We start from the raw sequence: 14,878 nt of genomic DNA, 5'->3' as shown, positions 1-14,878 counted from the left end.
AAGAGTTCAAGTTATCCTGCCCTACTTTTTTTTTCTTTAACTGTTATTTTTTTAAATTTCCAGTGATCAGAGCTGCTGTTGCAAAGCCCAGTTGTGGCACCCCCCTGGCTCCCCATGCACCAGCTGGAACTCTGCTGCAGTTTTGCTTTGCATCAAAAATGCAACTTTGCACTGTCTTATGATTATCATATTTGTGACATGACTTTGCGTATTTTCCTTCCAGTTTAAAGTTTGTTTTGGAGTACCTGTATTGCTTTTTGTAAGCAAATGTCTGAACGAAAACAGTCGTTACGAAAAACATTCACTCAAATCAAACCAAGAGGGATAAGAAAACACATATGTCTGGAGAAGCAGTTAGGATGGTGCTGGGGAGGACAGGTTTCTCCTCTCCCTGATGGGACAGGACTGGTGGCTCCCAAGTCTTGGTGCAGCCCAGGGAACAACTGCCTTTGGAGCTCCAAAACTACAAGAGATGCATTTTTTCTTTCATCTCTTCAAATTATTAATGCTCAAGATGAAAGTGCAGCATTCCTTGTGGACTTGGTTAAAGACAGGTACACACCACCAAAAAACCCAACACTCAAGCAGGTCAGCAGAGAAAGACGCTTGAGCAGGACTAGTGACAGGGACAGCTGCCATCAACAACTAAAGCTGCTCAGCTTGGGGATCTTCGGCACAACACACAGCGGTGCCTGGAGGAGGCTGATGTGGTGAGAGCGGCTGGTGCCAGCTGACAGCATCTCTCTAGTGGATGGTTCTTGTCATCAGCTGCTTTCTTCAAAGCTGCCGCTGCAGGAGTGGAACCTCATGGTGCTCATGGGGTCCGATACATACCCTGCAAGGGGCAGAGAGAAGTTCACATGTGGCTCAACACAGCTGTGCTCCCCCCCACCCTTCCCTGCAGTCACAATGCCAACAGAATATTGTGCATGTCGTTTTGAGATAAAGAGTAACAGGTCTTGCTGATGCCTTTTTGCTGTCTGCAAATCTCCATTCAGCATCATCTGCTGAGGAAAAAAATTAAATAGGAAGTAAACAGACCCTGTCATTCATGCAATGAGTTCACAATAATCACAAAGAAGCATGAAGAATGTTTGGTGACTGACATAAAAACCACAGATCTCAGTGTTTCAACAACACAGTGGGAGTTTGCCATGAAAAAAACCCCACCTCTTGCCCTTTCAACTAGAGCTTTGCAGAGCTCAAAATAAACATTCTGATAAGCATTTTAAAAATATTTGAACCAGGCAGTGAGTTTGTGAGCTGTTTAGAAAGGGTGGGGGAGGAACAACCTCCTGAGGAGCTGCTGCCAGAAAAGACTGAGCAATAGCAGGAGAGGCTGATGGAGATGATCTCAAACGCAGGGGCTGGGAAAGGCTGGGGGGTGTTTGTGCAGTGATGCATGGACAAACACCTGAATGTGGCAGGACAGATGGGCAGAAGGCACCAGGAACAAGGAGGGAGCAGATTTCTGTTCTGGAGGGGAGCAGAAGGATGGGGTGGCTGTGAAAAGGCTGTGCCGTGTCCCTGATGCTCCTGGGGCACCACAGAAGCGGGACTGTCTTGCCCACTGCTCGCAGAAGGAGCCCTGAGGACATAATGCTCCATCTTCTCCCAGTTCACAGCTCTGTGCATGGGCAGAAAGGACCATCCCAGCGCCGAGGTGCTGGGGTGCACAGGCGGAAAGCAGCAGGAGCTCAGATGAGACCTCGCTGGCTCCGCAGACCCCAACCTGCAGCATCCACCAGGCACCAGCTCTCTCCTCACACTGTTTGTACCTCAGGAGGCTGGAGCTCTGTGTTGGGCAACCACACCGAGGAGTTTTCTGCATTAACTCACCATTTTTGTCAATCGGAGAGCACTGGAAGTTTCTTCTCATGTCATCCAAAGACAGACCCTGTGAAGGGTGCTGCCCAGTGCTGCAAATGAGAGAGGAGGTGTCAGTTTAGATAAGACTGATAACGTCACATCTCCAGACCATGAGAACTAATTCCACAGAGTTGGAAGGGAAAGGTGGTACCACCAATACATCAGCCTGATGCCTGGCCACCGGCATTTGCAGTAATCAAAAAAATATGAAAGTTATGAAGCAAGAACCCAAATCACATGCACACTCACATTTCATCCCTTCTCCAAGTAATTTCCCTCAAATATACGGTGTCTGATCTCTATTTCATGTGAAAGATTTCAATGTCTGTCTGCCTTCTGCCTCTCCAAATAAGCCCTCGAACAGGGTGAGGATGGATCCATTTTGCTCCCTATTTTAGCTGATAGGATTATATTTCTGAATCGCCCCTGGTTGAGCACAGCTGGCTCTGCTGTTCCCATCTCTGACTGTAAGTGGTGCTACAGGGTAAAGTTTAGACTGAGCGCACGGCTGGGCTGCCAGAGATGAGAGCACCATTCTGTTTTCACTGTACTCACTCCCCATGGGAGATTCCTAAATATGCCCTCAAAACTGGGTCTCTCAAGTGGTAGAGTAGATTGCCTCAGATATTAATGTTAAAATAATATAGAGAACCCACATGTGACTTTGCCTTAAAAATATCTGCAGTTCTTGCACTTCCATGTTCATAAATTGGATGAAATGCAATTTTTAGGACATGCTCTGGTGGGAACAGCCCCAGCAATGCTGACTCCAACAAAGGCTGAGATGCTTTTCCTCTTCCTTAAGGAACATGGACTTGGTATTTGTATCTCCTGCCTCTGTACCTCTGGGACAGTTGGGTTTCTGTCCATCTGTCCCTGCACTCGCTGTCCTGCCCAGGCAGCAGCCTGGGATCTGTGATGAGCTGCGCTGTCTGGTGCTGCAGCTCCTGCACAGCCCCTTTGTTCAGTCACTCACTGCACAATTTGAGAGCAAAATGAGAAAACCAAAAACTAAAATCCAGACTTGGCAAACACAACATCAGAAAATGGCACCTCTTCCATTACCGCAGCTGCTCTCTAGGCTCCCTGTTCTCTGCCGGTGGTTTATCTTCACCACAGGCTCTCACGGGGAAGGAACGGGCTGGTCTCCCCGGCCATAAAGCTCCTTCTCATTAAAGAAACTCAACCAGTACTGAGGATCTAATAGAGTTGAGGGCATGTTAGAAAATAGTTTTCAGATGCTTGGCCAGACACAAGACATGTGCTCCATAAAGGGGCATTATGAATGTAAATATATCAGGAAACAAACTTTCGCATACGTAACAAAAATAATGGCATTTCAGTATGACCTTTCTTCCCAAATTTGCTTATTTCTAGGATTTTCAGCTGGTTTTCCCCCAGTGTGCCCTATTCGTCCTAAGCAGCAGGACATGTCTGCCTTGTATTTTGGCACAGATAACAAGCCATGCTTGTGATCCGAGTCAGCAAATACACTTATCACATTTCTGCAGGGCTTGGATCTCTGTGGAGAGGGGAGCTCACCGGGTAACTCTGACCAGGACCAGCAAATCCTGACCTCCGATTCCGATGTGACACTAACACCACCTGCTCTATTCTCCAGATGCATGGGGGACCCGCACATGGCAGGACTTGATTTTCTACTATTTTTATGTTACAGTGCAAAATGCAAAGGCGGTGGCCGGTGCGTACCTCTGTGACCAAGCAGCATATGCTCGTGCATTCAAGGCGTATTCCAGCTCGAAGCGGCTGCGCAGCGCGGCGACGTGGCTGCGGCCGGGGCCCCCACGAGCGACCAGGCAGTCGGAGGAGGAGGAGGGAGACAGCGAGCCACTGCTGTTGCTGGAGGCTGGAGACATCAGCTGGTTAAAACAAACAAAAAAAAGAGCACTGTTATTACATACTTACAAGTCTTTCCTCAGCTCTTTCTCCTAAGTTGTGTGTCCCACATTGCCTCTGCAGTCTGGCTGGAGAAGACGTGCCGCCTGGCTTTGGTCAGCTGAGAACTGGATGCCAAATAAAGCGGCCAGTTTATCATCGCCTGGAGTTTCTGAGCTGGGGCTGGGTGGCTTTCCGGCAGACAGGCTTTAGTTCAGTCCTGAGTTACTGGGCTTGCAAGCATCTGCCATGCAGCTGGGAGACACCACGGGCTCCCCAGACTGTCCCAGCTGTGCGAGAACAGTGACAGTGCCTGGTCACAGGGGCCCGAGTATCCCGGGACAGGAACCCAGGCTGGCAGACAATGTAAATGCAGGGCGGCACATCATATACATGTTTATATATATGGACCAACTCTACAACAGACGTACCGCAGCAGCAGGGACCCAGACATGCTGGCACAAAAGGTCCCACCATGCCTGGTTTCAGAAATATGTATAATTTGCTGAGAGAGGAGAAGAAAAAAGAGAGGAAACATATGTGGAGAGAAAAACCTTTCCACCTTCATCCCTCATCAGCTGCCATGCTTTAGTTACCAGAGATCTTTTTCCTTAGAACTCCTCTCAAACAAGCCTTTGCCCTGGACATGGTGCAGCTCAGGTCTAACTCCCCAGCTAAATAATCCTTTCTTTTCTTCTTTTTGTATGTAAGCTCTTGCCCCAGATTTCTCCCTGCATGCCCTGCTGCTAATGTATCATAGAAGTCAGGTCTCCCATGAGACAACACAGTTTCTTGCAATATAGTGCTTCACTTTTTATTTTTTACACTTAAAAGCTTCCACCTACGCGCAGAGCAGCCAGCTGCAGTCAGAGCATGAAGAAATGTAATAGTTTATGGGTGTCTTGTCTGACCCTTAAGCTCAAGAGCACTGATCCATTTTATTTTTTTGTTTTTAAACCCCAAACCTCTTACACACATACACACACACAAACACACAGAGAAAATACAATTTCAGGAACTGCAGCCCTGAATCACTGACTGTGTTTGACCACTCATCTCGCAGCAGGCTGAGGGGTGATACATCATCTGTGTAACAACCAGAGTGCAGAGCAGGAATTGCCTCTCCATTTGTCCTCATGTTTCCTTTTTCCACCTTTCTCCTAAGGGTCTTAGCCAGTCTGTCTTATCTTCTTTTCACAACCAGCAGCCTTGAACAGAGCGCAGAGGTCTGCCCAGGGCTGCTGTGAAGTGCATCCCCAGCCCCAGTCACAGTCCTCTCACCGACCCCTCCGAGCAGCTCCTGACACCCACAGTGACACCCAGTCCCTGTCCCTGGCACCCCAGAACCACCACATGCCTCCCAGACACGCTGTGTTGGCCAAAGTGGCCAAAGCAGCTCAGAGATCCAAAGCCACCGCTCTGCTCTCCCGACCATGCAGCGCACACACAGACACTCCACAGTGGAAACAAGGTTCTTACCTCAATGTTGCACAGACATTCTTCTAATTTTGTGACCACTTCTGAAAACTCTGGCCTCCCCTGTGAACACAAAATGCAGAGATGTGTTAAAAGCAGAAGGAGGCAGATCTTTGTGAGTGAACTGACCCACAGGTACGAGATGAACCTCAGCTCCCCTGTGTCCCGCTCTGCATTTCAGGGCTTTGCTTTCAGGCTGCTTGGGGATCTGATGGCAAGTGCAAACTCAGTTCCAAGCTATGAAACTAAGAGGCGTGTGCATGACAACTTAAGCAATGAAATTTTCATAAAAATAGCACATTCTGACTACATTCCATGTACTGATTAAGGTTGCAACCTAAACTTCTATGCTCTGTTAACTTTGCAGTTAATTAATGGCTTGAACAATGTATTTTTCATGTTTTCTATTATATGTTTCCAAAACATAGACTGTAAAGAAAGCAGTGACTTTGGATAACTGCACTTAAAAAAGTCACAGCCCTGCATTTCTTAGCCATCTCATTTCCCTTACCAATTCTGCTCCTTTGTAAGTCCTTCACGTTCAAAATAAGGGTGTCTAAATCATTGCGTACAGCGGTGTTTGCCAGAGGAGGACCAGCAATAGCTTAATTAATCAACTGTTAATCAAGCTCCTCATTCCCATCGCCACATCTTCCTCAACAAAGTCTCTGCAAGAGGCAGGATCATTTCAGAGCTGAGGACAAGGTCCTGCAGCCCTCACATCTATGAGCCATAGCAGAGGGACAATTCACACAAATGAGACTTCAGCATTTAAGCCTTCATGAGAAAGTGTATTAACAAAATGGGTTCTAAATACATTTCTTTCTCAAAAGGGTATGAAAGAAAATGCGCAGTCCATTTTAAGTTGCACAGGCTTGTCCTTGTCTGCAGTGACACAAGAAAGGGAGGGAGCAAAGTGCGTTTATGGTGTCCTGGCAGCATCCTGGCTGCTCTGAGCAACTCATGAAGTGCTGAAGGCAGAGAGAGGGTCCCACCCTGTCACCTGTACTGGGACTCGATGGGACCCCATGGGAGAACCGGCTGTGACACCTCAATCGTGCCTCATGAAACTAAAACAATGTCAATTTTCTGTACAGAACTAAGCCCCAGGTGTCATGGCAAATACTTTGACTCTAATTAAAGCTTACCAATTAAAATAGCTAATGAAAAATGCTGCTTAAGAGACACTGTCTAATTTTCTAGTCATCCGTTTGCCTTTGGAAACAACCGCCTAGAGTTTCTGGGAAACAGATATTCAGGTACCTGATAAATAGTAACAGTGACATGACACATGGGAACTAGTTTTTGGTCATGATCAACCTTGAATGAAATCAAAGACAAACGAAAGAATAAATTTTCAAATTTAGAGGCATTTTATAGCCATCCAGCAAAATTGTACAGATATACTCAATTTTCTGTCTTTTTGTTTGTTTGTTCTAAACTGAGCAAACTTCTTGGAGAATTGTGACCTGTGAACATTTATTGAGCTCCAAAATTCACCATTTTCCCCTAACAAACAGCCTTTCTTTTAAGTAAACGTCTTTATGCATCTCCAGTGAGATGCTGTAAAATGGATATTGATATGGTGATGCCTTTTAGCATTCAGATCTTTTGCTCATTCCGCTTGTTTTGGTGTTTCACTAATAGCATTGGGTGGTGTGTCCAAGGGACATCACCGAGTCCAGGATTATCATACACACCAGAACACTGAGACACTGGGGAAGAATTGCTGGTGAACCCGGATTTCCAGCAGCACCATGGGTTTGTGCAACAGGTTCAGGATGGGCTGTGACTGTGCAGCCACCCTTGCCAGGCTGACGAGGGGGTGATAATGCTGTTTTATTCTTCACTGGCTTCCTGAAACCACTCCAAGGCCCTCAGAAGTAACTCAAACCCTTATTTATTGAGAATGGTAGCAAAACACCTTAAATAAAGCACATTTTAATAAGTTTCTGCCCACATCTTATGCCAAGTTCAAGCCATCCGCTGGCTGACTGAGCTATCAATTGCATTGTAATTCCATCATGCAGCCCTAAAACATTAGCAAGATTAAGTGACATTGGAGTGATACTGATGAGTAATGAAGTGCATTAGGATTCTGAAAACATGGTTTCTTTTTATTGGGGCTAAATGAGCTGTGGAAATGCTAACAAGATACTGTGACTATATCCATTACATAGTGCTTACTTAAGTCAACAATTTACTGTGACATCTTATTAATAATTTTAAACAGAATGCGAGTTACATGTTGATAATTTTTAGCAGCTACTTTATAGTTACAGGGAAAACAAATGCCCCCCCACGCCCCCAACATTAGTTCACAAAGGGCAGGAAACACCAATAACAATAAATAAACCAGTGATGAGATCAAGCAGCTGCGCCTTGCACTGCAAATGGATGTTCTCCACAATTCCCACACCGATGTGTTATGTCCCTAAGGAGCACAGCAAGGGGCAGAGCTCGGTTCAGCCATGGGCTGCCCAAAGTCACACAACCACCCCACTGCCCCCAACTTGTGCTTTAGGGCACTGCCCTGGCTGGGAAAGCTTTCAGGGGTCCAGGACAAGGACAGGTTTAGACACCTGATAGCCCATATTTCTAAGCCAGGCTAACTAGGAAAGGGCCTCCAGGGCACAAATCCAGGACTCCAGGTGCATCCCAGCGTGAACACAAGCCAAAAAATTATCTCACTATGGGATCTTGTAACCACTACTTAGCTCAGGAAAGGGAAACAATAGTCAAGTCACTAGCTGGGTCTGACAAAGAAATATGACAGATTCTACAGCAAAACAGGCCTCATGCAATGCTGAAGGCAACTAAAACATCCATGCACTCCCAGACAGAGGGACCCTGATGATGAAAGTGACGGCTTGTTCCCGTGCACCAGCGCAGGCTGGTGCAGTTCTGCTCTGAGAGCTTTGCAGATACGTAAATGCACGAGTGTCCCCAAAAGAGGATTTCTGCAGAGCTGTTACTAACCCAAGCACTTGGGGCCAGTGGGAAGATTTACAGAGAACAGCACTGCATGACCCCTCAAAGATTGATAACGGTGGATTTTCTTTTAGAAGAGAACAGAGAGGACTGTAAAGTGAGAATCAGAATGAAATTCAAAATCCAGAAAGAAAAGCAGAGCTTGATTTTCCATCGTTATACATTCAATGAGGACATATCCAAGTAAAACAGTGACCATAAGTAAAATTCAAGGACATGTTATTCCTCCTGTATGCTGGTATAGGTGGCTATTAAAAAAAACAAAGTAACCTAACCAGGTCCAAATAAGAGATGGTCATGGTTTCCTAACCTAGACTAATATGAGTCAGGGACAGGAAAGTGGTATATTTGTTTGACTGAAAAGCAGAAGAGCAGCACAAAACTCAGGATTTTCCTATTCTGTCCTTCAGAGAGCTGATGGATATTTTTAACCAGCAACAAAGTTATCTTTAAAGAAAAACCCTCCATGCTATGGTCACATTTTATAATGTTCAATGAAATTGACTGATTGAATTTTAAAGCCTTTTGTGCAACGCAGGGACAGCAGCATCCCCAGGAACGCAGCACTTCAACTCCATTGCTGCCCAGTGCACCAGCACCGTGTGGCTGCACCATTGTTCTGTGGGGACACGGTGTGACAGCTTTGGGTGTTCTCTGCAGTCCTGGCGAGGGGACTGCACAGGGAATCCTGTGAACATTCGAGCTCATGAGAAAGCTCTGGCTAAATCTTCACTCTATAATAACTCTAGTAATACTCAAAGTTACATAATTGCTTATAGTTTCATTTAATGGCTAAATGTTAATTTGCTTTCCTCCTTGATTCATCAACCCCTCTGTATTTCTTGTCACCCCATTATCTGTGACAGCGCTCTCTGCAGTGGCACTTCCCTCCGAACCCGGGCTCTGGGGAAGCCCCATGCAGACAGACACAGGGTGGGCAAGGCAGAAACCCCCGTTCCACGGCGGGGACACTCACCTCGGGACAGGCGTTCCAGCCGCGCATCAGCAGCGCCGAGATGGGCTTGGGGATGGAGTAGCCGATGGGCGGGCGGATGTGGTGGTACGCCATGTCGGCCGCGGCTGCCGCTGCGGGAGAGTGCGGCCTCAGCAACAAACACCCCGGCAGGAGGACACCCACCCCCTCCAGCGGGGACACCCACCCCAAACCACCAAACCCCTGGACAGAGACCGGCAGAGGCATCTCCAGCCCATGCTGTCCATGAAGACAGCTCAGGCAGTCACAGCCCCGAGTGGAAACACATTGCTGTTAGCGCTGAGCATGGGTGAAGACAACCTAATTTAGCTTAAAACCTAAGAGAAAAGGCCTTCAGCGGCAAAAATGAGTTAAACTTCAACTCTCTTTAAAAAGAATTCATTATCTTCACGAGTTAGACAGGGTGACAGGTGTACTTCAATTCAGATAAACTGGCAACAGACTCAGGTCTCTTAACCCACAGCTAGTTCTGTCACAGTATAAGACAAAAATTAATTTTAAGTATTTCTTCAGTAAAAACCTAATGACTGCCTTTTTATAAGTGCAAGGCACTGCTGAGACACAGGAAGATATTTTCTTAACTGAGTTTGCACATTTAGTGAATCCAAACACATGGTTAATTGCTCTCATTCCTTTTGAGCAATACTTTTTCAACTCAAAACCAATGTATTTTGAACTCCTATCAAAACCTAAGTAAAATACTTCGTTTGCCTGACAGTTTGAAGTGATGTGATCAGAGTACATGGGATATGCGGGGAACTGTAAGATTGCAACCATGAGATCGTAACAAGAATGGTCTAACATTTTTTAACCATATCCCATTCCCATCATAGTATTCATCATAAAAATAATTTCAGCCATTGTCTGTCCTCATTGCAGCTTTTGCCTGCACCTAATAACAGACTTTAGTAAAAATTGGTTAGTATTATACAGTGTAGCTACTTCTTCAGTTCAGAGGAATTTAAATGTTCGTTCATTGAGCACCTTACCTGGTTTCAGGTGAGCAAATGGGATTTCACCTGTTAGCAGCTCCCAGAGGCACAGAGCGTAGCTGAAGACATCGGCTTTGATGGTGTATCTGGTGCACTGGGTGAACACCTCGGGGGCCATCCAGCGCAGGTTCTGCACCCAGGACACGCCAGCAACACATCAGCAGGGGTTACCTCCTCACATACGCATCCTTTGTATTTCTGTGTTTGTTTTCCTTTCTTATTTCCCTGTCACCATTGCTCCATAAAATAACTGGTTAATTTGCCAGGAAAAAAATTCCATCTGGCTTGCAAAATCTAGGCAGCACATTATAAGTAACAGCATTAGCATGGCAGCTGTCTCAGCACCGTAAAACCAGACTGATCAGGCTCTGAACAGGAGAGTGGTGCTAGAATAACAGCAGGACACCAGCCTCAAAGCTTGGAGACCACATTATAAGGTCTGAGCATTCCATGTAATGCCAATTAACTGCTGCTCCAGCTGGCAGATGGAAAAGCTGCCGATAACTGCATTGGGTTGGTGCTTCTCTGGGCATCTCACCATGTTCTGCACAAACCGCATTCTACACAAGCCCCATCCTGAGGCTGCTGCACAAGGAGTGAGGGCTTCAGGGTGGTTGTGCAGGTTCCTCGCACCCAGTAACCAAATCTACACCCTTTGCAGGGCAGCCCTTCCCAGGAGAGCCTGCAGCAGCAGTGCTCACTCCTCACACAGTCAAAACCTATTAGCACTTGGTAAAAAGATGATTGCTAAGCCCTGGATTTAGCATTACCACCCTGTTCCACAATTAGTCATTAAGATGGTGCAAAGTGTCAGTGACACACACAATGCACCTGGACTAAACCTGTGGAGACATCAACACTGTCTTGTGAAGCTGCCTATCTGTGAGCAACAGACTTGTAATGGACAAAAGAGCTCTGAAAGAAAGTCAGTGTTGAATAACCAATTCCCTGTTAGACATAGGAACTACCTCTCACCAACATGTGTGTGTGAGTGGGGAAGGGTGGTGTAAAAAAATGACACTTTACTAAGGATTTTGGGGTAAATAGAGCTTAAAAGACAACCTTGTAAAGCATTATTTTCCATTGCAGATATTGTATATTCACTCATCTCTGTTATTAAAAAGGCTTATATTAAAAAAACCCAACCAAACACAAAGAAACATTAAGAGAAATAAAATACTATACTGGTTCATTTTTCCAACAAAAATATTTCTAGTGTAATTTTCTCCTAACCTGAGTTTGTCTGTATGTTTTATACTAATTATGTGGAACAAAACAAGAAACAAACCCCAGGTTGTTTTGTCATATTGTCTTCATCCAGGGATTGCAAAAATCTAGATTCTGAAATACACAGAACAACAACAACAACAACAAATTACTGTTAAGCCAATGCTCATCTTATTATACAAAAGTCTTAGTAAAAAGCATTTGTTGTGATGTTTTGTTTTTTGAGAGTCCAGGAGAACGGTGATAACTGTTTTTCAACCAGGATGTGTACAGATAATGAGGCTCCAGAAACCTGCATGCCCTGTTCAGCACCGGCACCAACCTACAAAGCTCCACCGACATTAGTGCAGTTTACAGCAGCTGAGGATGCAGCTCAATCTGTGAGCTCATGGTTATTTGTACCGGTCAACATAACCGTATCTGGACTGACAACACACTGAGCCCTGCACTGAACAGCAGTCCCACAGACCCTGTCAGTCTTACTCGATGTCAGAAAAGCAACCCACCTAAACATGACAAGATCTGGCATGACTATAGTGAAGGTGGGATATGCCACATTTTGTGACACATAAACAAATCCCCAGGCAGGACTCGGATGCCTTTGACATATCAGGCAAACACACTAAAGTGTGCATGGTAAGAATAAGAGTGTGTCAGCAACGCTGTGGCCAGGCAGCTGATCCCACATTGTCCCAGCCTGGGGCTGGTGACAGCAGGTCTGGCCACCTCTGCGTCCTTGTGGACATGGTCACACTGACACCGCCCTCCTATCCTAGGCTGGTGTTCATGCATCTCACCCCCCAAGCCTTTTGGGTCCTCTCTTGATAACAACATGAAGAGCAACCTCCCTAGCATCTTCTTAGCCAGCAGGTATTTTGGTTTAGAGAATCTGAGGTTATTTTATAAAGGCTTCATTAAAAATCCTCACCTCCAAAATCAGCAACAACTGCATGACCATCCTCATACAGGAGAATATTGTGGCTGGAGAAACAAGAAATATAAGTAATTGTTCAATAGTGTCTTAAAGATGGTGAAAATTCTACAGTTTTTGTACGCAGCTAAACTCTTGAGGAGTTCAAATTACCTGCTTAGGTAGATAAAAGTCTATAAATAAAAACTTTCAGCTAAATCTCACATTTGTTGTTCTAAAGGACACACTAACTCTGAGAGGGCAGACCCAATAGCTTCATAAATGAGAATGTCAGTTTCTAATCAATACTGGAGCAAAATGTTTACTCTAAACAGTTACAGATTAAGTACAACAGCTTTATTCAATATATGCACTGAATCACACTGATGAAGTGAAAAAGATGATATTTGAATATAAATACAGTGATGGCCTTTAAATAAAATTACATTGGCTGATTATTTTCTCTTTTAAGGCTCACATAAACATAAATCCATAGCTGTAATTCCAGATTAATGCCAAGGTATGGAAGGGAAGGAACAGATCTGAAGAATCTATATAGAATGTATCACCAGAAGCCATAAGAAATCCATTAAGCTGGGGAAAAAATGATGACGCAATGGTAAGTCCTATTCATTTTAATAACCACACTTGATAATGTAAATGTTACTTTCATGAGACAAGCTCCCTGGGCAAACTGGTCCATACGATGTGATCAGCATCCCCAGGGACTGGGGGCTGTAACTCTGAGCGGCAGCAAGGAGGGGTCTGGGGCAATGGCCGGTGCTCCGAGGAGAGCGGAACTGGGGATTAACCCAGCAAGATTTCACAGACAGAACACTGCGCAGCCCAGTGATCTGGGGGATGCTGCAGCCAGAACTGCCTCTGCACCCTGCAAAGTGCCCTGGATCCCAGATCCTGCACCTCTGCACCCTGCAAAGTGTCCTGGATCCCAGATCTGCAGCTGAGGTGAAGTTCACAGTCACCTCTTTTAACTGAGCTGCAGGCAGCAAGAAATCACAGGAAAATGTGCCATTCTGATTAGACCTGTATGTGTCAGGTTCTTATGTCAATAAAACATCTTCATCTTTGCCCCAGACAGTTTCTGGAGTCAGGAAGAAAGGAATAACTACAGGAAAATTCTTGTTTGGTCAGCAGATGTACGGGGCAATCTCTGTCAGGACATCCAGAGATCAGAGAAATCTTCTATCACAGATAACTACTGGTTCTGACACTTATCAAAGTGTTTTGATTTCTGTGAAATCTTTGAAGCCATAGCAACTGCCGGCCTCGGTGGATGTAAAGACTCGGATAAGCAGAACTGTACCTTACATTGTCAGCAGAGATATTTCGAGGCTTAACGTTACATCTACTGGATTTGTCCTAAAACTGCTAGAACTAAAGAGGTGAATTATGAGATTTGTGTGGTGGTTAAAATCCATTTATTGAAGGAATTGTGAAGAAAATTCAGATTTACTTACATATTATTTGCTCAAAGGCAGTAAGGCATACGGATAATTCCTAGCAGGAAATCTAACCCTCTGTATGCACCCTTTTTGTTAATTAGAGGATTAAAAAAAATAAGCTTCCAAGTATGAACAAAACAAATACAAAAATATTTCCATATCAGACTGTAAATATTTCCTATGCATTTGATAAGTGTCAACTTGCGAGCAGGTAGGTAGCAGAGCTGCAAACCAAGCAAAACATATGAGCTGTGCTCCAGGCTGCCATTCACCACAAGTACCCAACACATGTTTGCAATGAGGAGGGGAGAATTTCTTCCTCAGAGCAATAGATAGAACTTAAAATACTCTGGATGTTTTGTATCATCTTCTCAAACTGCATTATCTCAACAGAACCACCTAAGAACACAACAGCACAAGAACGACAAAAGTTCAGGGACTTCCTGCTGATTTTCTGGTACCTGTTCAGCTTTATCCATTTGTCGAAGTGTCAGAATTATTAACAAAAGGACAACGGGATGGAGGTATCTGCAGAAAATTGATAACATATAAACAGGGACTAGGTTAATGTCCCAAGAAAATGTAAGCCTTTACGGTCTTGGAAATAAACTCATTTAGCAGAGTGGGTTGGGAAATAAACCCAAGTATTTCCAGAAATTTTCGAGATGGAAACATTTGATTTTGTTCTGAATTAAGATGGTAAGCAAACATTTCATAATGTTCTGTACAAAAAAGATGACATTTTTTTCCTGTAACTGAATAACCTGACTGAAATGTTTCATTCTGAACTTATCCTCTAAGCTGGCTGTCATTACAAATGACAATAAATCCCAGGAGCCTACATTCTTCAACCATCAAACAACTCCATGTAAAAAGGACATTTTTTATAATTCCCAGGGAGGATTCCACAAACATCATGCAAAACCAAAACAAAAGCATAACTTCTCTGATAGGAAATACTTGCAAAGCCAAGTTTCCATCTGGCCCTACCAAGACTGGTCACTAGAGGGGGGTGCAATGCAGTCTGTAAACACAGCACTGTCTCTGAATTTCCTTTCAT

The 14,878-nt window shown here is 44.8% G+C and overlaps 1 protein-coding gene across 1 annotated transcript in view; it reads right to left on the bottom strand.

Annotated features, from left to right (window-relative positions):
• Nucleotides 1-764: 764 nt before the first annotated feature.
• The window catches only part of LOC308043135 (serine/threonine-protein kinase TNNI3K), a gene marked incomplete at both ends in the record, with an annotated part of 47,163 nt that continues 33,049 nt past the window's right edge, over nucleotides 765-14,878 (bottom strand). The window contains 8 exons of the mRNA XM_080349054.1: nucleotides 765-835; nucleotides 1,840-1,919; nucleotides 3,580-3,749; nucleotides 5,245-5,304; nucleotides 9,209-9,318; nucleotides 10,216-10,348; nucleotides 11,507-11,559; nucleotides 12,374-12,426. Of these exons, the coding sequence (XP_080205180.1) occupies nucleotides 765-835; nucleotides 1,840-1,919; nucleotides 3,580-3,749; nucleotides 5,245-5,304; nucleotides 9,209-9,318; nucleotides 10,216-10,348; nucleotides 11,507-11,559; nucleotides 12,374-12,426 (730 nt within the window). The remainder of the gene's footprint in view (nucleotides 836-1,839; nucleotides 1,920-3,579; nucleotides 3,750-5,244; nucleotides 5,305-9,208; nucleotides 9,319-10,215; nucleotides 10,349-11,506; nucleotides 11,560-12,373; nucleotides 12,427-14,878) is intronic.

Source organism: Nesoenas mayeri, assembly GCF_963082525.1.
Source record: "Nesoenas mayeri genome assembly, chromosome: 8".
NCBI lineage: Eukaryota > Metazoa > Chordata > Aves > Columbiformes > Columbidae > Nesoenas > Nesoenas mayeri.
The sequence above is the reverse complement of the archived record's forward strand: the minus strand, read 5'-3'. Positions and strand labels throughout refer to the sequence as shown.